The sequence below is a fragment of the Chaetodon auriga genome, chromosome 21 (assembly GCF_051107435.1).
Source record: "Chaetodon auriga isolate fChaAug3 chromosome 21, fChaAug3.hap1, whole genome shotgun sequence".
In the NCBI taxonomy this organism is placed as follows: Eukaryota; Metazoa; Chordata; class Actinopteri; order Chaetodontiformes; family Chaetodontidae; genus Chaetodon; species Chaetodon auriga.
The window spans coordinates 66,417-90,389 of NC_135094.1; the positions used below are offsets into that span (position 1 = coordinate 66,417).

Here is a 23,973-nt window from a genome sequence, read left to right on the forward strand (position 1 = left end):
AATGAAAATTTTTAAGTTTTAGTCTTTTGCCATTTAATTTGCCACATTTGTTACCAACCAATCACCTTAAGTCTTTCCTGTCCTCTGTAGTTCCTGCAAAGCCTTTTATCCAGTCAGAAGATCTTTCTCTTTCTCAATCAGAACCTCTGAGCCCCTGGGCATTCAGTGTTTGTCTTTTGGTTGAATTCCATCGTTCTAAACACAAACACTTGTGCAAAACATGCAAACACAATGCTATGAATGCTGCCATGCACCAGCCAGCCAATCAGCATCCTGCTTGAGACTCCATCTGTAGGGGCAGGGTATGACCCTTCCTGTTACCTGTGATGTCTCTAATTATTGACATAATCAGAAGAGACCTCTGTTTCTTTATGGACGACAACTCGTGTGACGGACAGCTCAGGATGCTGCCGCCGTGCCTCGCTGAGTGCCGCCGCCAAAGCCTTCAAGAGAGACACGAGGGTCAGAGCCTGGTCCAGGTCAGGATTTACCCAGGACATACTAGCCCCTGGTTTCATCTAACCAGATCTGTCCTGAGTTAATCCCGGGTTAATCCAGGTCTGTTCCCTTTTAATCATGTTTGTTTTCATTATTTTCTGCGCTAAGTCTCCTTTAGAAAGGTAAGTAATAATGACATATTATTGTGATGAGTTAGACACTTACCTGGTCATGGTCGATATCTGTGTCTCCAGAAATCACGATTCTCTTCTCTATTCTGGTTTCTGAAATTCCTCCTTTTACAGTCTGAAAAGAAAGTCAGACAATAGAATAAATTAATATAATAAAATATTGAATTTCCCTTTGGGATGAACAAAGTATCTATCTATCTATCTATCTATCTATCTATCTATCTATCTATCTATCTATCTATCTTTACTGGATCCTTTGTCTGTCTCTAAAAGTATTAATCGTACTAATCCCTCGATTGTCCCAGGCGAAGATTTACTGAACTGATTGACTGTGTAGTGGCTTGTGTTATCATAGTGAAGTGTGTGTTACCATGATGACAGGTGTTACCTTGGTGATGTGTGTGGTGGTGGTGGTGTTGGAGGTCTCTGCAGTGAAGGTCTGGGAGCTCAGCAGCAAACCTGCAGGAGGATCAGAGTCTACTCGGCTCTGAAACACACAAACACACATGCTGCAGCTGTCAATTAAGATTAAGCTGTTCTCATCAGCTGGTCACATCTGTCCAATAGCAGAGCAACACACCTTCACCGTTGGCCTATCATCTCACTGCTGTCTTCTTAAATTTGATTCTCTCTCTGCCTCAGTTCTTTCATGCAGCTGTTACATGAACCTCTCCACCCCTCATCACAGCTGAGTCTTTGCAGATCTTCAGCTTCTTCATTTCACCATCCTCATCAGCCTCATCAGTCAACACAGTCATTAGCCACCACCACCAGTGTCTGGAATCCATGGGGGGATTTATCTTGCTGCTACTCAGGGCAATGCCCCTCCAGAACAAAATCTCTCCATGGAATATTAGTGCCAAAGATCTTTCCCATAAGACTTGTCTCTGCTGATTGAAATGAGAATGGGGCGATATTGATCAGGAGAGTGAAGGGAACAAACAGCAGCAGAAATTCTCACTGCTCTGTTACTTTGTTATTGAGGCACTTTGATTTTACAGATTCTGGTGACAGCTTGTGTAATTTTCTGAAAGGTAGAGACTGAATTCCACAAATTAATAATCAGTTTCAAGGAATTCTGAATTATTTTTTAATTATCTATCCTCATGAGTGGTTGTAGAACCCATCTATTATATATATAACAAATAAAAACACACACAAAGACTGTCCTCACCCCTGGAGCTTCATAGGTGAGGGTCTTCCTCATCACTGGGACTTCCTGATAGTAACAGACAGAACATTTATGAAGTCAAAAAACTTTAAAATGAACTTCCTGATTAGGTTGTAACTTAAAATTTTCCTCAAATTACAACAGATCTGTAAATCCAGTCTCTCTGTCCTTAAAGATTTAAGTCTTGGCAGTCTGCAGGTTTTTTGCACTGCCTTCATATTGCAATTACGCTTTTCTCCAAAGCAACGTACGTATGAATTCACACACCGATTGCACAGCATCGGGGGCAGTTTTTTTGGGGTTCAGTATCTTGCCCAAGGATACCTCAGCATGTGGACTGCCAAGGCCAGCGATCGAACCACCGACCTCCTGATTGGTGGATGACCGCTCTACCTCCTCAGCCACAGCTGCCTATATATCATATCACCAACAGATGGGGGAGGAGTCGTTGGAGTAGGGTCACTGGGGCAGGAGTCCATGGGACAGGAGTCAAAGGGGCAGGAGTCCATGGGAAGGCAATTCTTGGGACAGGTATCACAGGGACAGGAGTCACCTGGGTAGTGGTCACAGGAGTCAATGGGGCAGATTTAAGTCAGGCAAATTTCTATTTCATGTGTTACCTCCTTCAGAGGCTGAGACTCATCGTTATCGTCATCACTGTGGTCAGATGGTTGCGTCTGATTGGCCGAGCAGGGGGAGCACCTGGAGGTTGGGTGGGGTAAAGAGGGAGGAGGGGAGTTTTCTCTGGACCACCACCCTCGCTCATCCTCTGAGTCATCGGAGACCTTGTCTTCATGGTAACGCTGAGTCCCAGTGGGTTGACAACCCAGAACAGAACAGGTTCTGGTGCTGGGACTGTTGTTAGCCGCCATGCTAGTTAGCTCCTGCTCACTGTAGCTAACTGCAAAGTTAGTATTAAGGGCATCCTGATTAGCATCAGTAAGACCTGGGCTCTGAGCATGTCGAACTGCAGCTTCCATGGCTTCCTCCACTGCTACCTGTGCTAACACACTGATGGCATCTTCACTAGCATCGCTAGCATCATCATCACTAGCCTGGCTACTAGGCTCGTCATCGCTGACATCAACGTCATTGATGTCATGTTTTTCTGCTGGACTGTTAGTCTGGTCATGAGTGTTGTTACTGTCATCATCGTTAGCCCATTCTTCTGTGACATCCTCAACATGTGTCATGCAGGCCCCAGGTGGAGGGGGTGGGGGGTTACTAGGGGGCAGGCCCACAAGATTTCCAGTTGCTACCTGAGGCTGGTCTGCCATTGGCTTGTGCTGGTCACATGGCTCCGTCATCAAGAAGACCGTCTCCACCTTCTCTGATGTCTGAAAAAGGAAGTTGAAAGAAAAAGGACACATTAATCAGGTATACAGGTGGAAGCTGGCAGACCTACAGTTCATTTACCACTCAGGGTTTCACAAATACGGAGTTGTAATGTTAACCAGGGTTTACTAAATAGTACACACCAGAGGGGTGTACCAGGATTAATGGGTTAGCATAAATGTTGAGTCTTAAGCCAGAGTTTTCAATGTCATGAAGGTATTTCTCTTTTAACCTGGCTACATCTCCGCAACTGATGCTACACAGCTAACCTGCACCAGAGGAGGTTCTGTTCAGGTTTAAAGCAGCTCTAAAAAGCTTTTTCCTTTCACTGATTCTCATCCTGATGATATTCTGGATGAAGATCCAGACTCTCAGCTGATTCGTTCTACCTGCAGACCTGCTGACCGTCCCTTAGTGGTGTTGAACGAAGCTGTGTGATCACAGCAGCACAAACTGGACCTTCAGCTGTGTTTTTTAGCCACAGGAACCTTCATGCATTCAGTCACTGATGCGGAAAATCAGTTTTAATACTGCCACTTTGAATCTGACTCAGCAGATCTTCTCCACACTAAAAGAATGATGAAGGCACAGAAACTAGAGACCACTTTGGATTCTGGTCTGTGTCTGGTCTGTTTCACTGTTAGTGCTTATAGAACAGTCATTAGAAAACTGATGAGTCTGTTTGTGTTAATCACAGATAGTATTCAATCAATAAACTTCACTTTGATTTGTTCAGAAACTGAAACAATATCCTTGTGTCCTTCATTAGGGGACGGGGTCAGACCTGAATCCAGCTCCTGAGTCTGATGTCTGAATGTGCCGCGTTTACATAAACGGGTAGACAGACAGTTAGACTGGCACCTTCAGCAGGTTGTGTTCTCTGAAGGTTTTTTGTTCTCTGGCCGACTTCAGCAGAGCAGTCAGCTCAGGAGACATTTCATCGAATATAGGTTTAGGCTGCACACAAACACGCACACAAACAAACAAACACACAAAGATTAGAAAGACAGAAACAAGAGGCAGAAACTTAGAACCTTTGAATTGCTGCAACATTTTTGATTTTTTCAGTGATTTAAGCCATGACTTTTCTTTGTGATTCTCAGTAGAAACTAACAGCCAGGCTGCAGCCATGCAGGGAATGTGGCAACAGGGGATGAGACCAAGGGGACATGATCTGATAGGATGTGGAGCATAGATTTGTTAGTAATTAGTCTATGATTACTAACCAGTGTTTGTTGTTAGCCTGCAAGCTATAGTAATTGAGTGTAATTTTGCAGTTTTCAGTTGACAATTGATTGTATACAGTGTCGTTCTCTTACAGTTTCTACTGTGATTTATTGTGTTCTACTCTGACTTAGTGCGGTCTGCTATGATCTACTGTATCTTACTGTGACCTTGTGTGATTTACTGTGATGCATTCTCTTGTGATCTAGTGTTACATACTGTGACATACTATGCTCTACTGTAATGAGAGAGGTGTCTGCTGTTCTCAGGTGAGTTGTGTTGCAAATGTACAATACAGATTATTGACTATGCTTGAAGTTGCTGGTCTGTAAACAGGAAGGATGAGACAGAAGGGGGGAAGTAGAAATATACAAGGAGTGATGAAACACAGAGGCAGCACAACTACAAAATAAGACCCCATTAAAATACACCCTTTGAGAGTTTTGGACACAATTTCTACTGGGTTAGCGTGAAGAGTAGATGTGGAGAATCTAATCATCTCATCAAGTCATCCTGACCTCTTCACCACACCAACTGCCACTAAATGTGTTTTCACACCTGTAGTGTCATTCAGTCTGGTTGAATCAGACTCTGGTTCATCGCTTGAATAAGACTGTGGTTTGTTGGTACATTGTTTTTATTCAGATCTGAACCCAGCAGTCGAACTCAGAGCAAAACAAATTCACACAGACTATTGAAAGGAAGTGGTCTAGATCTGCTCACAGATGAATTCTCATGGGAACATGATCTAAATCCCATCTGACCTAACTACAAGTTGCAGTTGGCAGGTTTGAGCTAAGCATACTCCTATAGCCAGGTGAGCTTTGTATTCTGGGCTTTAGTACAGTTGCTAGCAGCTAACACTGATTATTGGGCAGATAGGAGCGTCTTCAGAACCCTCTTCCTGTGTTTATTTTCTCCTACAGACACATGTGACCAATGAGAGGAGAGAACGATCTCATCTGAATTTTATTTGATGCAGTTGGAAAATCAGTTTGCCAACTCGTCCACGGATTCAGACAAAGAAAATCTAACTTGATGTTTGAAAACACCCAGTAACGCTGTAGTTGTAATAGTTCAAATAAATAATGGTAAAACTACATGGAGCTGCTAACTTGTGGGCCGACCACCTGCAGGGACGGGTATTGGGGTCAGGTGCATTACAAGCCGGGCAGCAGGAAAGGGTGAGGACCTTGGCCTGCTGACCCCTGACATCACAGACTGGTTCAAGGAACATGGAACATCACATCTCTGGCAGGGAAGAAACCGGTGCTAGTGCAGGAGGTGGAACAGTGCCAACTAGATGTAGGTGGACTCACTTCTCCAAACTCCTGGACAGGGGCTGGACTATCTACTTTTCCAGAGCTGGCCCCAGTGACAGGTGGCAGGCAGGTGTGGGGTTACTCACGAGCACCTGGCTGGGCGTTGCTGCTTCGAAGTTCACCCCAGGTAACAAGAGGGTTGCCTCTATTCAAGTGCATGCCACTGAGAGGAAGGCTCTGGCTGTTGCTTGTGCTTATGCACCAAGTCAAAGCTCAGAGTACCTAGCCTCCTTAGAGTTGCTTTGTAGTGTCCTAGAGGGGATACTGCCAAGGGGCTCTGTCGTTCTGTTGGGGGACTTTAACACTCATGTGGGCAACAATGGAGAAACCTGGAGTAGGGTGGTTGGGAGTTTAGGCCTGCCAGATCTGTATGGAGGCAAATTTGGGTGTGAAATTTCACAGCCTGCAGTTGTATATCTCCTTTTGTGTGTGGGTGAAAAAAAAAGTATGTGTGTGTATATATATATATACATATATACTCTTTTGTATACAGTGTACAGATATATAGTTCATTTTATTTCTCTTTTTCATCTTTTTATTCTTGCTGTTATTGCTGTGTGTAACAACGTCATTTCACCAGCATGGGATTAATAAAGTTTAATCTAATCTTATTTTAGTTGGTGCTGCCTAAGCAGCACTACTGCTGACACCACTGACAGAGGCTTGTGCTCCAACTTATAATTTTATAGTCAGATGGAACAGGAAAGGAGAAGGCATTGCATTTGAATATCTTGCTCTTGAGCTCAAAGCAGATTTATTGCTACTGATCATTACATTGTATCAACCAAGAAGATATTCTATGGTGTTTTTGCAGGAATTCTCAGAACTGATGGCATCACTTGGTATCACTAGATATGACAGATTAATCCTGAATTGAAACCTGAATATTCATATCAGCACAAAGAATGACTCCAAAGCCATGGAGTTTATGAATTAACAGAACAGCTTTGAACTTATCCAACATGTAATTGAAGCCACTCATCAGCATGGTCACATCCTTGGACTTGGTAATAACAACAGGGTTGAACAGTGACAATGTTTCAGTATTAGAATTGCCTATTTCTGACCATCACTGTGTGTTTTCTGATGCCAACCTAATCTTAGTAAAGACTAAAAGGGAATTTTGGGTTCAAAGATGAAGTAAAGCCAGTACTTATGAATTCACACACCGATGGTGCAGCAGCGGGGGCAGTTTTTTGGGTTCAGTATCTTGCCCAAGGATACTTCGATATGTGGACTGCCAAGGCCAGGGATTGAACCACCGACCTCCTGATTGGTAAATCACTCTACCGGAGCCACAGCTGCCCCCAATTGTAAGGTTTGTTGTAACTTTTTTGATGGCAATCTACAATTGGTGTGCTATGATGTGGTTTTCTAAACCATGGGTATGTAACATACATACATACAACATGTTTGAGTATAGGGTGGTTCATAAGTCTACTGGGTGCCAGAATACCTTCAGCCAAAGACTGATGATCGACTTGTCTGACTGTGGCCCTGTCTATGAGGTCTTCAACTTTAAGCTCAGGAAGAATTTGTTATGCATCCGGGAGAACATGGGGGCATGTAATCCAAATTTGCTCTTTTCAAAGCCTCCTACCAGCTGGTAGGAGCTGTGGTCAGAAAGTCGTTGGTGCCTGTAGTGGCTGCTACTTATGAACCTGCTCATGGACACCAATGGTGAAGGAGGCCGTCAAGCTGAAGAAAGAGGTCTCCTGAAGCAAAAACACGGGTGAGGGAGGAGTTCAGGGAGGCTATAGAGAAGGAGATTTAGTTAAACTCAAGGAAGTTCTGGCAAACTGTTTGACAAATCAGGCAGGGAAAGCAAGACTTTGCTCAGGCTACGATCAGTAGTTGATGAGAACTGCTAACCCTGACTGGGGATACTGTTCCCCAGGGAAAGGGATGGTCCTACCTGGATTATTGTATCTGGAAAATGTTGCTGGGGATAGTGATGTCTGAATAACCTTCCTCAGCCTGCTGCCACCGCAAAAATGGATGGATAGTAACTCTAAAAGTAACTTAAATATTGATTAAAGTTAATTACAAGCATTGGCCAGCCCTGTTATGTTGTATTGATCCATATTAGCAGATGTCAATTTAACTAACTAGTCTTACCATCATAACTTTAGTCTCAGTCTACATGACTTTGAGTCTACACCTCTGGTTCTAAAAACAAAGATCTGAAGGATTACAGATTAAAGATTACAGATGTATCTTCTAGACACTGAGAATGTAAAATTGAAACATGCAGGTTTCTGAAAACCCTTCAAATAATGATGAAAGTATCAGAAAGCCAAAGTAACCAATCAAAACAAGTTGACCAACAGGACGTGAAGTGCAGTAAAAGAGAAATAAGCCCCTGCCCAGCAGCCAGTCAAAAAAAAAAAAAACACCGGAAAAATGGACCCAACAAACAACAGAAAACAAAAAAGATACAAAGAAAATCTCTTGTTTTTCCCTTTGCACCATTTTGATCAGAGTAATAGAAACAAAATGGCATCTGGTAGGAAGTGAAAGGAGAAGCTGAGGGGAGTTTAAACTGAACACTGCAGCTCCACACTGCCTCCTGCTGGAGGAGAAACTGATTCATGGAAACAACTTTCAAACAACAAAATAGGACGTCTGAAGGTTGAAGTGCATTTCTACAGATTCTGATTCTCATTGTTCAACTGATGACGCTTCTGACCGAAAAACACAACTATTTTGGGACTCTTCTACTTCTTGGGATTAAAGCACTGAAAGTATTCAAAGGACCAACTTGTCACACCTGATGTCCACCTGATTTATCAGCTTCCAGCAGTTTCATGAAGCTGAGGTGTTCAGTTTGAACCGGCTCAGATGAGCCACTGTTCAGCCAGATTTCCTGTTTCAGCACTGCAGGGGTTAATGTGTCACGGTCAGGTTGCTGGGTTTGCTCTTCATGCTTGTTTCCATGCCCACCAGTGACCAATGAATCAGCGTACCACTCTGGAGAGGGAGGGTGACGTCCTGCCTGACAGACCCGGTGAGGGAGCAGGGCTTAGGATTGGCTCGTCCAGGGGGGATTTAAGAGGGACTAGTGGGGTCAAAGGTGAGATCACGGGGGCTCCACCCTGCTGGAGGTCCAGACTACTGACTCCACCTCCTCTGGTGTCATTCCCACTAATGGCATCATTGATGATGTCACAGACACCGGGCACTATCTCAGGTGGTGAGGTTGGTGTCTTCACCTCACAAATTGTGATTAATGGTCCCCCTGTGATGACATCATCAGCGGTGGACAGTGGGATGATTCTGAACTGCGTGTCCATCTCAATATTCCCTGTTGTCATGGTAACATCAGAGCTGTCATCCCTGGTTGTCATGGTGATGACCCTGCCGGAGGACGTGTCATAGCTTCGACCTACAGTATAGCTCTTCTCTCTGATTGGCTGAGGGAGAACTAGGTTTGTTATGGTCCCACTCTCCTGGAGTACACAGGTGCGCAACATCAAATGCACACACACACACACACACACACACACACACAGACACACACACACACACACAGACTGACTGATTAACCATCAGCTGAGGAGGAGAGGTGAGGTCATTAGCACCTGCCTGGTTTAGTGGACTGTTCATTTTTGTGTTTGACTGACAACTCAGTGAACCTACCATAGTTGAGCGGTTGTCCAGTGGGAGAGTCTGAGAGACAGACAGATATACAGACAGACAGAAGACATACAAGCAGAGCAACATTCATGCATACAGACAGACAGACAGACAGACAGACAGAGAGAGACAGAGTCCTAAAATTTACAGACTCACAACTTTTGGTTCTGTTCCAGAATCAAGGATTAAGTCTGTAATTAGTCTGTAATAATGATGGGACAGATTGACTGATGAAATCAGTGAACCTGCAGCTCTGTGTGAGTGGTTCAATACATTTATTCACCAGTGGATACCTCTGTGTTCATATGTACAGATAACCAGAGTCCCTCCTCACCTCATCTAGTTCCAGCGGTTCAATCATTGGGGAGTCGTCGACTCGTCGTAGAGGTGAGGAGGCAAGACGTTTCTCCCACTCTGTCATCCCTCCACCTGCTCCTCCTACCTCTCCCTCTAAGAATGAGCGTCTGAGAGCACTGATGGTGCTCTGAGGTTTCTGTTCCTCCTCTGGACTCCCCAACGTCTCCTGAAGATCAACAGCAGAGAGAAAATCTGAGTCTGTATTAGGAGAGAACGCCATTACATCAAGACGACTGATTAGTCTTACCTGAGTTTTCAAGTCTTCATCCTGATCAGACTGACAGACAGACAGACAGACAGACAGACAGACAGACAGACAGGCAGACAGACAGACAGGTTCATGTTAGAACAGTTTTCCCATTTATCTACAAACTAATTGTTAGGATCCTGTTATTTTGGTAGCCTTGTTCCTGTTTTACTTTGGTAGCCTTCCCTTGTGTGTCTTAGTTTCTTTACTTCCTGTAGGTTTCCCGCCTTTGTTAGGTTGATTGGGTCCACCTGTGTCTGTTTAGTTCCCCCCTCTATTTAAGTCTGTGTGTTTCTTTTGTCTTTGTGGGATCATCCTCTTGCGTGTGGTTTCCTTGTTCCAAGTGACTTTAGTGAGTATTCTGGCCTAGTCCTTGTTCTTCTAGTTTGGTTATGAGTTTGTTTTCCTAGAACTGCCTTTTTTTTTTTTTGTTTTTGTTTTTGGCAGTCCAAGTAATTTATTCAGCCAAAAATAAAGGCAACCAAAATCCACCACATACAAAATCCCCCCAAAAAACAAAAAAAAACAAAAAAAAACAAAAGGCAGTTCTAGGAAAACAAACTCATAACCAAACTAGAAGAACAAGGACTAGGCCAGAATACTCACTAAAGTCACTTGGAACAAGGAAACCACACGCAAGAGGATGATCCCACAAAGACAAAAGAAACACACAGACTTAAATAGAGGGGGGAACTAAACAGACACAGGTGGACCCAATCAACCTAACAAAGGCGGGAAACCTACAGGAAGTAAAGAAACTAAGACACACAAGGGAAGGCTACCAAAGTAAAACAGGAACAAGGCTACCAAAATAACAGGATCCTAACACTAATTTAACCATTACCGCACTTTCAGACAGCCAGTGGTTGCCTACATTGTTTTCAGTGTAAAAACAAGCGTTTAGGACCCCAGTTACTGATCATAGCTAATCAGTTCATGTGTTTTAAATGTGACCTGCTCTGTTCAGCTCTGTGGTGAAATTATAGGACTGTGGTGTTCATGCTGGTGGGATCAGAAGTTACGATGCTAGTTGGCAGATGCCTAACCCTACCCTTCACTGTAGAGATCAGCAGTACCTCAGTAACCGTTAGGTCTCCATCCAAAGCTGTATCAGTCAGCTCAGTCTAAACAGACAAACATACACGCAGGTTAATTTTATGTTCAGTCTGACAGAAAATTCACATTATTAACAGGCATTTTCACCCCAAACTCATCACTTTGTTTGGTACATTTTTATTTATTGACACTAAAACCTCACAGAATTCACAACAAGCAGTTATCAAATTATAACATTTGTATTTGTTCCAGTGTTTCAAGTCAACAAACCAGGCAAGCAAGACAGGTGAGACAGGTGAGACAAGTGAGGCAGATGAGGCAGATGAGTCAAGTGAGACACGTGAGACAAGTGAGACAAGTCAGGCAGATGAGTGAAGTGAGGTACGAGAGACAGGTGAGATAAGCGAGGCAGGTGAGACAGGTGTTAATTACCTTGGTGTCATGTTTCTGAGGTGTCAGAGGACTCTGCTGAGAAATCTCTCTGTTCTCCTCCTTCTCTTCCTCTTCTTCATCCTGCTGCAACTCCTCTTTATGCACCTCCATCCTCTCCTGCACCTCATCCCCCAACACCAGCACCTCCTCAACTAAGAGACATGAGAAATGGAGAGGAAACAAGAAAACGAGACAAGGAGAGCAGGAGACAGATGGAGGAATCAGTTAGTTTCAGTTTCAGTCCCCTGGTTCAGTGTTTTTCATCTGACTGGTTGTTTTCTGCACCTTGCTCTGCCCTCCTCTCCTCCATCCTCCTCTCAGGTGTCACGGTGGTGATGAGGTCACTAACAGCGATGGCTTTAGATGCTCCGTACAGGCCTGCACCCATGTCTACACACACACACACACACACACACACACACACACATTTAACCACAGCAGCCACCAGCCAGCTGCAGTAACTATAGCGACCACTGTGATGCTGTCAGCCAAGCTGTCTTCATGTTCATCAGCAGCAAAGCATCATGGCTGCTCGTTGCCAAGGCAACGGCATGTTCAGCCAGTCAGAGCTCAGGGGACATGCAAAGCAGCCTGGACAAATCAGCCAGTTAGCATTCAGAGCCACCATGAAGCCCTGACCCATTTTATGTTACTATATAATTATTATTGTTAAATTGTTATATATGACCTGCTGACCCTTTTATCTAGCATCACACTGCTTAACAAAGTCAACAATGCTGATTAAGCTAAAGATACGAATAATGCTAACATGACCCTTGAGGGTCAGACCACCTTCCTGTCAAGTTCAGAGAAAAAAAACAACAACACAAAAGTCGATTAGAAAGAAGCAGAGCAACATTCAGAAATGGAAAGGTGACGCCTTGCTCCATGGATGAGGGGCAAGGCAAACGCTGAAACATGATACTGAAGTGTTGGAAAAGGAGGCTGTGCTTCAACAAAGGGGGTCTCGGTGTAGTGCTAAACCCAAAATTCAGTGAGCATCTAACAAAAAATATAAAAGGTAGCACATCCCAAGCGATCAAGTGGAGGAGGACAAAATACTCATATTTCACTTGTTTTGTTCACATCACAACAGAAAAACGCTAATCTATTACAGAAGAGAGCCTTAATCAGAGGGTTTCAAGTACACTGATTCAGTTCAGGAATAAATGAAAGAGCATAGTTAGTATACAGCTGGAAGGTAGACCCAGGGATTTAGGAACCAATCAATTTTCTTATCCCATGGCTCTAGATATAATGATCAATGACAAATATTTAGTTAAATAACATTTAAATCCCATTACATGCAATATGAAGCATCACAAAACACTGTTTCTGGTTACTGATTGATTGATTCACTATTTGGACCACACACTAGATGGCAATAAAGGGACACCTGGATGAAACCCATTCATTTTCCATTGTAGGAGGATTTTAAAGGTCCAGTTTGTGAGAGTTGTAAGACATATATTGGCAGAAAATGGTATAAATGGAATATTATATTCGTGAGTATGTTTTCATTAGTGTAGTTACCTTAGAATGACCTTATACAGGGAGTGTGGGTCTTCTTCCACTGAGTCCGCCATGCTACCTTTTTAGATTTTTTCAGATGCTGATGTATTTTTCCACATATATTTTATTAGAAGTGATGTCTACTGCTAGATCAGACAGAAAACACCTGGTTTGTTTTTACTTATGATCATAACTTACAAACCTGTCACCTACAGTTGTATTCTGTCTGATCAGGGCGCCCAGGTAGCTCACCTGGTAGAGCTCCAGGTTTGATTCCAACCACAGGCCCTTTACTGCATCCTGCGTCCTTTGCTTCAACCCACCCCCCACCCCCCACCCCCCTTCTCACCACTTCCTGCCTCTCTTTATTTTCACTATCTAATAAAAAAAGATGAATAAAAAAAATCTGTCTGATTATGTTATTGATGACAGGATGGAGGTCTGACAACCTAATCACAAGGGCAGAAACAGAAGACCTGTTAGGACAGAAAGGAATACAACCAATTCCAGATGTGGCTGATGAAGCATTCTACTGATGCAGCTGTAATCTGGAATTTCCCCTTGCGGGACAAATAAAGGAATGTTGAATTGAATTGAAGCAGAGTCAATCAGGACACAGCATTCTCTGACAAGCTGAACAAAGTGAAGCATTCAGTGCTGTGGCCAATCCCAGTGCAATACTACTACAGTACTACAGCAGCCAGCAGCTGTGTTACTGCAATAATGAGCTCTACCTGTGTGTGCATCACCATTGGCTTTGGGGGACACTGTGATGGCTGGAGAGCCAATCAGAGAGGACGTGGCCCTGGAAGCTGAGAACCAATCAACAATTCTCATCACCAACAAGCACAAGAAAGAACTCACTTACATAAGTGTGAGGTTCCTGAACATGAACTCTCATACTGCTACCACTGAGACCAATATCACTAGTAATACTAAGACAACAGCTACTACTGCTCCTGAGACCAGATCTATAACTACTTGGACTAGTGCATCAACAAGTTCAAGAAATAACTGACCAATCACGGAGCTGAACCTGAAATCATAAAACCCAAATCCCTAAAACATTGTACAGATAGATGGTTGGACACTTCTGCCACTAAAACTACTGGAACCAGTGCTACTAGTGCTGAGACCAGTACTTCTACTACTGAGATCAAAACAACTAGTGGCAGCACAACTACTAGTGGTACCACTACTAGTAATATTGGTACTATGAATACTGGGACCATAATTAAAAGAAAGGGGACCAGGAATACTACTACAGGGACCAGTACCACCACTACTACTGAGATCAATACTATTACTACTAGGACCAGTCCTACTACTACTCCAGGGACCAATACTATGGTAGTCATAGTGTGACCAGAACTACAATTACTGGAACAAATAACACAACTGCAAGAAAGAATACTACTACTAACAGGACCAGGGCTACTAGCACTGAGACCAGTATTTCTGATACTTAGACCAGTACGATGACTACTGAGACCAGAAACTAGGACTACTGAAAGTAGTACTATGACTACCAGGACCAGAACCACTATTACTGGGACAAAGACCACTACTATCGGGTCCATTAGTACTAGGACCAGAATGACTGATACTGAAACCAGTCCTAGGCCAACTGGCACCAGAACTACAACTATTGGAACCAGTAATACTACTGGGATCAAAACTACTACTATCATTGAGATCAGTACAACTACCACTGGGATAATAAAATAGGACAAGTACTACCACAGGTACCAGTTCTTCTACAAGGACCAGTACTATGTCAGGGACCAGTCCTAGCATGATCAGCATGAGTACCTCCATCCAGGCTGCGGCTCAGCATGTTCCTCTTGCTGATGCATCGTGGGAAATGTGGTGCAGGTCTGGAGATCTGAGCGCTGGCTCTGCGAGTCTGGATCTGAGTCCGACCACTGTAGCGAAACTTTGACCCCAGAGACAGTAACTTCTTAGGGGTTTCTTCTGGAGACATCAGCCTGAAAGACAGATAGGCAGACAGACACTTGTCAAATTTTGTCTTCACTTGTCACGTCACACTGTCCCGTCACATCATATCATGTTTGGCATCATGTGACACATTGTGTCACGTCACATCATGACCTTAAACACATCACAGAGCCACTGTGACTGACCTGAAGAAGGAGTGATGCTCCACACAGACTTTCCACAGTCTTTTAGCTGCTCTGTGGTTCAGCAGCTTGAAGCCAATGGTAGACTCAAACTGGTCAAACTGGAGATATAAAAAGAGACTCAAACTGGTCAAACTGGAGATGGACAGATAGATCAGGGATATATCATTGACAGAATCAGAATCAGAATCAGAAAAGGCTTTATTGCCAAGTACGATTTTACACATACAAGGAATTTGTTGTGGTGAAGTTGGTGTATGACACATCTACTAAAAATAAGAGTAAAAAATATCACAATATAAATATATATACACAGTCTGTTTTTTCAGAAAGAAGTCCAAGCTGAGCGTTAATGTAACACATAGAGCTGTATCTATGTCAATGTGACAAGATGAGGCAGAGGTGGAGTGTGAAGAGTGTCAGGGGGGGTTCCGGGCCTTGTTGATAAGGCTGACAGCTGATGGGAAAAAACTGTTCTTGTGGCGTGAGGTTTTGGTCCTGATGGACCGCAGCCTCCTGCCAGAGGGGAGTGTCTAAAAGGGTTTGTGTCCTGGGTGAAAGGGATCAGCCACAATCTTTTCTGCACGCCTCAGGGTCCTGGAGGTGTACAGGTCCTGGAGAGATGGGAGATTGCAGCCAATCACCTTCTCTGCAGACCGGATGACACGCTGCAGTCTGCCCTTGTCCTTGGCAGTGGCAGCAGCGTACCAGATGGTGATGGAGGAGGTGAGGATGGACTCAATGATGGCTGTGTAGAAGTGCACCATCATTGTCTTTGGCAGGCTGAATTTCTTCAGCTGCCGTAGGAAGTTCATCCTCTGCTGTGCTTTCTTGATGAGGGAGGTGATGTTTGGCTCCCACTTGAGGTCCTGGGAGATGATAGTTCCCAGGAAGCGGAAAGACTCCACAGTGTCAATAGTGGAGTCACAGAGGGTGATGGGGGCAGGTGAGGCTGAGTTCTTCCTGTAGTCCACAACCATCTCCACTGTCTTTAGAGCGTTGAGCTCCAGGTTGTTCTGGTTGCACCAGGTCACCAGATGGTCAACCTCCCACCTGTAGGCGGACTTGTCGCCATCAGAGATGAGTCCGATGAGAGTGGTGTCGTCCGTAAACTTCAGGAGCTTGACAGAGTGGTGACTGGAGGTGCAGCTGTTTGCGTACAGGGAGAAGAGCAGTGGAGAAAGAACGCAGCCCTGGGGGGATCCGGTGCTGATGGTTTTTGAGTCGGCGACGTGTTTCCCCAGCTTCACGCACTGTTTCCTGTCAGACAGGAAGTCTGTAATCCACCTGCAAGTGGAGTCAGGTACGCTCAGCTGGGAGAGCTTCTCCTGAAGCAGAGTTGGGATGATGGTGTTGAAGGCAGAACTGAAATCCACAAACAGGATCCCAGTGTAGGTTCCTGCGGAGTCCAGGTGCTGGAGGATGAAGTGGAGTGCCAAGTTGACTGCATCGTCTACAGACCTGTTGGCTCTGTAGGCAAACTGCAGGGGGGTCCAGGAGAGGGTCGGTGATGTCCTTGAGGTGTGAGAGTACAAGGCGCTCAAAGGACTTCATGACCACAGAGGTCAGGGTGACGGGTCTGAAGTCGTTAAGTCCTGTGGTCCTTGGCTTCTTGGGAACAGGGATGATGGTTGAAGACTTGAAGCAGGCTGGCACGTGACATGTCTCCAATGAGGTGTTAAAAATGTCTGTGAACACTGGAGACAGCTGATCAGCGCAGTGCTTCAAGGCGGGCGGGGAGACAGAATCCGGTCCAGCTGCTTTCCGGGGGTTCTGTCTCCTGAAGAGTTTGTTGACGTCCCTCTCATGAATGGAAAGAGTTGTCACTGAGGTGGGTGGGGAGGGGGGGCCTTTAAGGTGGAGGTGACTGGAGCTGAAGCTGTTGGGAGGTGTCGTGGGGGATGGTTGCTGGACTGTCTCATTGTCTTTCAAAGCGGCAGTAGAACTCGTTCAGGTCGTTGGCTAGGCGTCGATTGTTGATGGAGTGGGGGGCTTTAGGCTTGTGGTTGGTGATTTGCCTGAGCCCTTTCCAGTCAGACGCAGAGTCGTTAGCTGAGAACTGGTGTTGGAGCTTCTCAGAGTACAGTCATTTAGCCCCTTTCACCGCCTTGCTAAACTTGTACTTCGACTCTTTGTATCTGTCTTTGTCCCCACTCCTGAAGGCCTCTTCCTTTGCCAACCTTAGCTGTCTGAGTTGGGCTGTGAACCAGGGTTTGTCGTTGTTGTAACTCACCCTGGTGCGTGATGGAACACAGCAGTTTTCATGTAGGATGATGTAGGACGTCACAGCCTCCGTGTACTCATCCAGACTGTTGGTAGCAGTCCTGAACACATCCCAGTCAGTACAGCCTGACTCCTCTTCCACAGCCTTGCTGGTCCACTTCCTTGATGTCCTCACTACAGGTTTGCAGAGCTTTAGTTTCTGCCTGTTCGCAGGAATCAGGTGGACCATGACGTGGTCAGAGTGGCCCAGTGCAGCACGGGGGACGGCGTGATAAGCATCCCTGACTGTGGTGTAACAGTGATCCAGAATGTTCTCCTCTCTGGTCGGGCATTTGATAAACTGTCTGTATTTAGGGAGTTCGTGGGTGAGGTTACCTTTGTTAAAGTCGTCAAGGACAATAACTAAAGAGTCCGGGTTGGTCTGCTCCACATGCAGTATCTGGTCGGCGAGCATACGCTGTGTGTCCTGCACGTTGGCCTGCGGCGGGATGTAAACGCCGACCAGAATGAATGAAGCGAACTCACGGGGTGAATAAAAATGCTTACAGTCAATGATGAAAGATTCCAGGTCAGGAGAACAGTGCTGCTGGATCACTGTGACGTCGTTGCACCAACCACTGTTGATGTAGAAACAGATTCCTCCACCTTCAGTTTTGCCGGAAAGTTCCGTGTCTCTGTCCGCGTGGTGGAATTGGAAGCCAGCCAGCTGCAGCGAGTCCAGTATTAATCCACAGAGCCACGTCTCGATGAAGCTCAAAGCCGCAGATGAAGAAAAGTCCCTATTTTTACCCAACAGCAGTTGCAATTCCTCCAGTTTGTTGGGCAGTGAACGCATGTTAGAGAGAAATATTTCCGGTAACGGCACGCGTAATCCGCGCTGGCGAAGGCGCACGAGCACGCTGGCCCGTTTTTGTCTCCTGCGGCGTTTCACTGCGTGAGCAAGGGCACCTTTGACCAGTATGTCCAAAATTTCCACTGTTGGGAGCAGAAATTCAGGAAATAAATCTTCTGGTGTTGCTCCCCTGATGTTCATGAGCTCTTCTCTGGTGAAAGAGCTCTGGGTACCGTCACAAAAAACAGGTTTAAAACACAAAACAAAACAATGCGCACCAACACACCGAGGCAGCCGTCCGCGGCGCCATCTTGATCTTCTATTCAGGACGACAGCTGTGTTGCATGGCGTTTTTGCTGTTAGTGAAATGTTTCTTCAGTCTCTAATCAGCTGGTTTATATTTAACTTCATGTTTATTTTTCAAAGAAATCTTTTTTATGATATGTGTGAACACACTGGTCCAACTAATGAACCAATGATGTGATTTTGTGAAGATTTGTATTGCATGTAATGGGGTTTAAATTAGACTTCAGTATACAATTGTGATTCGGCTTCGGATATCTAGAACCGTGGGATAAGAAAAGTGACTGGTTCCTAAATAACTGTGTCCAGCTTCCAGCTGTGCACAAACTATGCCCTTGAACCTGCATACACTCTGATAAAGGCCCTGCACTAAAACAAGTATTTTTCTGTGTGAAAGTTATATTGGTATTTAGAATATATATAGAGAGTATTTTGTCCTCCTCAACTTGACAACTTGGGATGATTTTTTATGATACTGATGTACTTTTATGATAAGTGATATCTAGTCCTGGACAGGACAGAAAACACCTGGTTTGTTTTTACCTATGATCGTAACTTACAAACCTGTCACAGTTAAATTCTGTCTGATCAGGGCGCCTCAGAAATATTTTCCATGATATTTGTGAACATACTGATCAAGACCTGGGTGTTCATCTGAACAACAAACTGGACTGGACTCATAACACCACTACACTTTATAAAAAAGGACAGAGCAGACTCTATCTGCTCAGGAGGCTGAGGTCTTTTGGGGTGCGTGGGGCACTCCTGAAGACCTTCTATGACTCTGTTGTGGCCTCTGCCATTTTCTATCGTGTAGTCTGCTGGGGGAGCAGCATCACTACAGCTGCCAGGAAGAGGCTGGACAAACTCATCAGGAAGGCCAGCTCTGTCCTGGGATGCCCACTGGAGCTGGTGGAGGAGGTGGGGGAGAGGAGGATGACAGCCAAGTTGTCCTCCATGACAGACAATGACTCCCACCCCCTCCAACACACACTCACTGCACTGAGGAGCTCCATCCGTGACAGGATGCTACATCCAAAGTGTGTGAAGGAGCAGTATCGCAGGTCATTCCTCCCTGCAGCTGTCAGACTACAGAACAGAAACTGCTCCAAGTATATAATATGTGCATTATCTGTGCAATAATCTGTGCAATAATGTAAATACTATTTAGAATTTCTTAAGAAGATGTTTATTTTTTATTCCACTCTTTTGTATATACTTTTGTATATACTTATTCACTACTCTATCCGCTTTATTGGTGCTGCTGTAATTTGGAATTTCCCCTTGCAGGACTAATAAAGGAATATTGAGTTGAATTGAATTGAATTGAATTGAATTGAAATTACATTTTAATCTTTTCAGAGGTTGGACAAATATGGTTGAATCCCCTTGATGGAGATGTCACGTTCATCTGTCGAACACAGTTTCAGAGAAAGATTTCTAAATTACTGCTGATGTAGATATGCATGGTCCATAGATAATGATGAGAATAATCTGTGGTGTTGCTGTATGTGTTGGCATCTCACCTCTCCAGGTCGGATTTTGATGTAGAAGTTGTTCCGTTTGTATGAGATCTTCAGGATCTTTGGCCACGAGAATCTGTTGATCCTCAGTCTGTCTCTGTAGACCAGCAGACCACTACTGCACACACCGAGCATGATGGTCACACCCTCCGAGTCCTGCATATATACACACACACATACACACACACACAAACACACACATACGCACATATGCACACACATGCAAACACACACAAAAAAACACACATATACACACACACACACACACACACACACACACACAAACACACACATACACGCACACATGCACCCACACGTACACACACACTCATGAATGAATACAATGGAACAGGTTGTTCATTCTGTCAAATTGTCCTTCAAGGTCTTGTTCTCCCAATATTTACCACGATTAAACACAAGCATATCTTAGTCAGTGGTTTAGTTTAGTTTATTCTTGTTTTTTTTCCTCTTTTTCCTAAAACAAAGCATGTTTTCAGTATGTTTCTGATCATCAAATTATGATTTTCCCATCACCAGCTTGTAAAGATAAGATCTGACATCTGCAGTTCAGTCTCTCACTGTCATCCAAAGCACTTGCTGCTTCAGTTAGTTAATGGAACAGTCAGACTGAACTACTGGTGAATTTTACTCTTGATGTGTAGACAAAAGTGATGGTGATGGAGAACAACATTTTTTCCCAAATGAGAGGCCATCCCCTCTCTCTGAAGTCTACAGGAAGCAAAGCAGGCTGGTCAATTCACGAGCAGAATCGAATGTGTCTCGCTCCATTTCACATAGAAATTAATGGGAAGTGAATTTTGGTCCGACTGTGGCAGAAGACTGTCGACCAAACCACTATGTGTGACAACTTGAGGTTGGAACTATCTTCATAGAACAGCTGACTGCTGGGTGTTGGGGTCCAAAAAGATCTGAAAGAGGAAACAATCTAAACATTCCTATTGAATGATTTTCTAAAATTGTGATAATTGTGAGAAAAAACACAACGATATTCAAATAGAAATATTATTTCACAATGTGAAACAGTATCTATTAAAGTGTGATATCTTTCTGTATCTGTCTGTTTAACCAAATTTCATGTCTAAAAAAAATTATGGTTGACACATGGAAAGGGCACACAGTCCAGGACAATAGAAAGAGACTTGTCAAGACTGGACTCCAGTCCTGGACAATATAACAAAGGAGTTCAGGTTACTGTATCTAAATATGAACACGCTGAAGGTTCCCTTTGACTCGTCCTAGTCCGACACAGCATGTTTGGTTGTTGGGTACTGTGTTGTGCATGTTTGTCAGCTACAGCATGAACACTAGCAGAATAGTAAATATTCAATGGTCTTAGATGGATGGAGTCATGGCAGGAATGGATACTCCAGGAACACCTGAGAGGTGAAAATTATGTTTTCTGAAGTAAACAAATAGAAGAAGAAATGTAGATTAAATAAAGGAAACACTAAATGATAACATCTGCAACAATGAAATGAAGATGCTGATATGAATACTCATACAGTTGACACAAACGCATAAGAACACACCTACAGACAGAGGAAACAGTCTTACCTCTGACTTAGCTGAAGGCAAGCAATCAAATCGGCTTCCTACCATCTACTCCATTCAGACAGACAGGTAAACAGACAGACAGGCAGACAGACAGACAGACAAAGCAAAATATAGAAAAGAACAGCTGGTCTACATGGGAAAATTTACCATGCCACTCAAATATAGCAATGCTAACAGTACTGTTACATAGGTAGATAAAAAGACAGACAGACAGATTTTAGTGTCCCTAAAGGAGACATTTGGTTCAGCAAACTGTGTGTTCTGTGTGTAGCAGATACATTTGTACAGAATACATAGTGCATTATTGTGATTAGTTATAGCAGAGGGAACAAAACTCTTACGAATACTTTTCCATCTAAGTGTCACTTATCTGGGACCAGATGGGAGTAGAGTGAAAAATTAGGGAGTTTCCAGGCTCATGTCATCTGGTGTTTCTGTTATTGAGATCTGAGAGGTTGGGGGTTGGGAGACCAATAATTTTGGAAGCAGCATGTTTGATATGGGACAACTTGCTGTTGGAGACAGACAGCATTGTGAGAAAACAGGGGGGCAGTAGACTAATATGAACTGAATCAGTAACAAGGTTTAAGGTTTGCTGACATGGTTCGTGGATGTCAGTCAATTAAAACAGAGTGTATTGTGTGATTCTGATGAATATTAAGCTTTAGCTGTCGATAGTTATTGTTACACTACTGAATGATATGAGAGATGGAATGTTGATAAGTCACCAGAGTTACTGTCATTAAGAAGTGAAAGTATGGCAGTTTGCCTGCAGAACTTAAAGTGTGTGGTGATGGGAGGGGGTCTCTTTCAGTCATTAGCGTATGGGTTGTAGAGGACGAGACTGACGACACAGCCTTGGGGGTGGGGGTGGGGCCCAGTGGGCTTACTGGCAGGTGTAAGAGAATTCTGATAAAGATGCTCGGTGGTTGTAGCAGTGGATGGAGGAAACATGCAACAGCATCCTCAGTTCTCCTCTTGGCCTTATAGGCAAACTGGTGTTGGTCCAGCTGTAGACTGACGGCTAAAGGTGTTCAGTACCAGCTTCTTCAGGTGCTTCATAATTACTGAGGATGGTGCAGCTGGCCAACAGTGATAGTTTTGTGAGGGACAGGATTTCTTCAGCACCAGTATGACAGTGAATATCTTCCAGGCGGTGGAAACTGTTGAGTTCCTGTACGATTCACAGAAGAGTGTTTGGAGAACAGGAGAGAGCTCCATGTCACAGTCTCTGGACAGTCCTTGACAGCACCCTTGCCAGTATGCTGTAAGGTCCAAGGGTCTTGCCTGCTTTGCAGCAGTTTAACTGTCACCTTACATCCTCCTGTGTGAAGGGTGCAGGTGTAGTGATTCTGGGATTTTTCCCACTCAATAACATAGTTAAGGATGTCAAAATGGGCATGGGAATTATTCAGCTCTATAGCTCAAATGACAGAGTCTGTTATTGTGGAATGGTGGATCTTGCATCACACCCACTGAGGATCTTTACTTCTTGAAATGCTTGTCTGATGTTCATTTCGCTAAATTCCTGTTCAAGTTTGTCTTTGTATCTGAGTTTGGCTTTAATTATGTCAGTTTTAATTGTGCAGCTTGTGGACTGAAGAAGGCCAAGTTTTTGCAAGGACTTTTATTCTGTTTTAAACTGTATTTAATATGTGTGGATGTCCAATGTTTGGTGTTAGGATGTTCTTTGAATGTCTCAACAGGAACTGTGGTTGTGATGCAGAACTTGAGGTAGTCTATCCTGACAGATACTCTCTCATTTAGATCTCCATGAACAATAACTCACTCTGTGCAGGCTAATGCTCCCTGTAGCTGTTCAGTTACATCCTCACACCACTGGCTGGTGCTGTGGTTCTGTGGCTTGTGATGCTTCAGTTCAAGTTTCAGCAATCAGTGAAACCAAGTGGAGGGTGAGCCAGACTTATGCTATGGTGACATTACCATAGCAGAAGTCCAGGCTTTTTCAGGGTGGTGAGAGGAGCTAAATGACTGTATTCTAAGAAACTCCAACACCAGTTATCAGTCAACAACTCTGGTTCTGTCTAGAGGAGCCTCAGACAGATCACAAAACACAAACCTAAAGCACCCCACTCTATTAATGACTTGTGCCTGGCCAATAAACTGAATGAGTTCTGCTGTCCATTTGAAAGACACTGGGTCAGTACTGTCACCATTTTCTGTGACTCCATCCACCGACTCTAGCCCACCAACTGGGCCTCTCCACAACTGCCCAGCTCAGAGGCCCCTTCTCCTCTATCACTGTGACAACTCACTCCATTCTGGAGAGGGAACTCAACAGGCTTTTTATGAGGCAGAACACCCATAACTACTAGCCAGACCTGACCTGACCCTGCCTGACAGGAGGTAGGACGAGAAGCTGGGAGAACATGTCTCAGACTTCCAGACCATCAGCACCAGATCTTCCCAGGGGTGCATCTTTTCCCCTCTGCTC

General features: G+C 44.3%; 1 protein-coding gene across 17 annotated transcripts in view; it reads right to left on the reverse strand.

The window, feature by feature from the left end:
- Nucleotides 1–23,973, reverse strand: part of epb41l3a (erythrocyte membrane protein band 4.1-like 3a) — a 39,216-nt gene that overhangs the window by 2,682 nt on the left and 12,561 nt on the right. For 2 of the 17 annotated variants that reach the window (XM_076721518.1, XM_076721519.1), the window contains exons 10-27: nt 21,519–21,563; nt 19,947–20,099; nt 15,066–15,163; nt 14,734–14,909; nt 13,656–13,733; nt 11,695–11,799; nt 11,410–11,561; nt 10,998–11,045; nt 9,922–9,951; nt 9,652–9,840; nt 9,321–9,350; nt 8,648–9,130; nt 3,997–4,092; nt 3,060–3,137; nt 1,804–1,848; nt 1,018–1,116; nt 664–744; nt 322–443 (exon numbers count right to left, since the gene is read on the reverse strand). In XM_076721518.1, the coding sequence (XP_076577633.1) occupies nt 333–443; nt 664–744; nt 1,018–1,116; nt 1,804–1,848; nt 3,060–3,137; nt 3,997–4,092; nt 8,648–9,130; nt 9,321–9,350; nt 9,652–9,840; nt 9,922–9,951; nt 10,998–11,045; nt 11,410–11,561; nt 11,695–11,799; nt 13,656–13,733; nt 14,734–14,909; nt 15,066–15,163; nt 19,947–20,099; nt 21,519–21,563 (2,097 nt within the window). In that variant the 3' untranslated portion in view covers nt 322–332. The remainder of the gene's footprint in view (nt 1–321; nt 444–663; nt 745–1,017; nt 1,117–1,803; nt 1,849–3,059; nt 3,138–3,996; nt 4,093–8,647; nt 9,131–9,320; nt 9,351–9,651; nt 9,841–9,921; nt 9,952–10,997; nt 11,046–11,409; nt 11,562–11,694; nt 11,800–13,655; nt 13,734–14,733; nt 14,910–15,065; nt 15,164–19,946; nt 20,100–21,518; nt 21,564–23,973) is intronic. The other 15 variants (XM_076721520.1, XM_076721521.1, XM_076721522.1 and 12 more) reach the window with 15 other exon arrangements.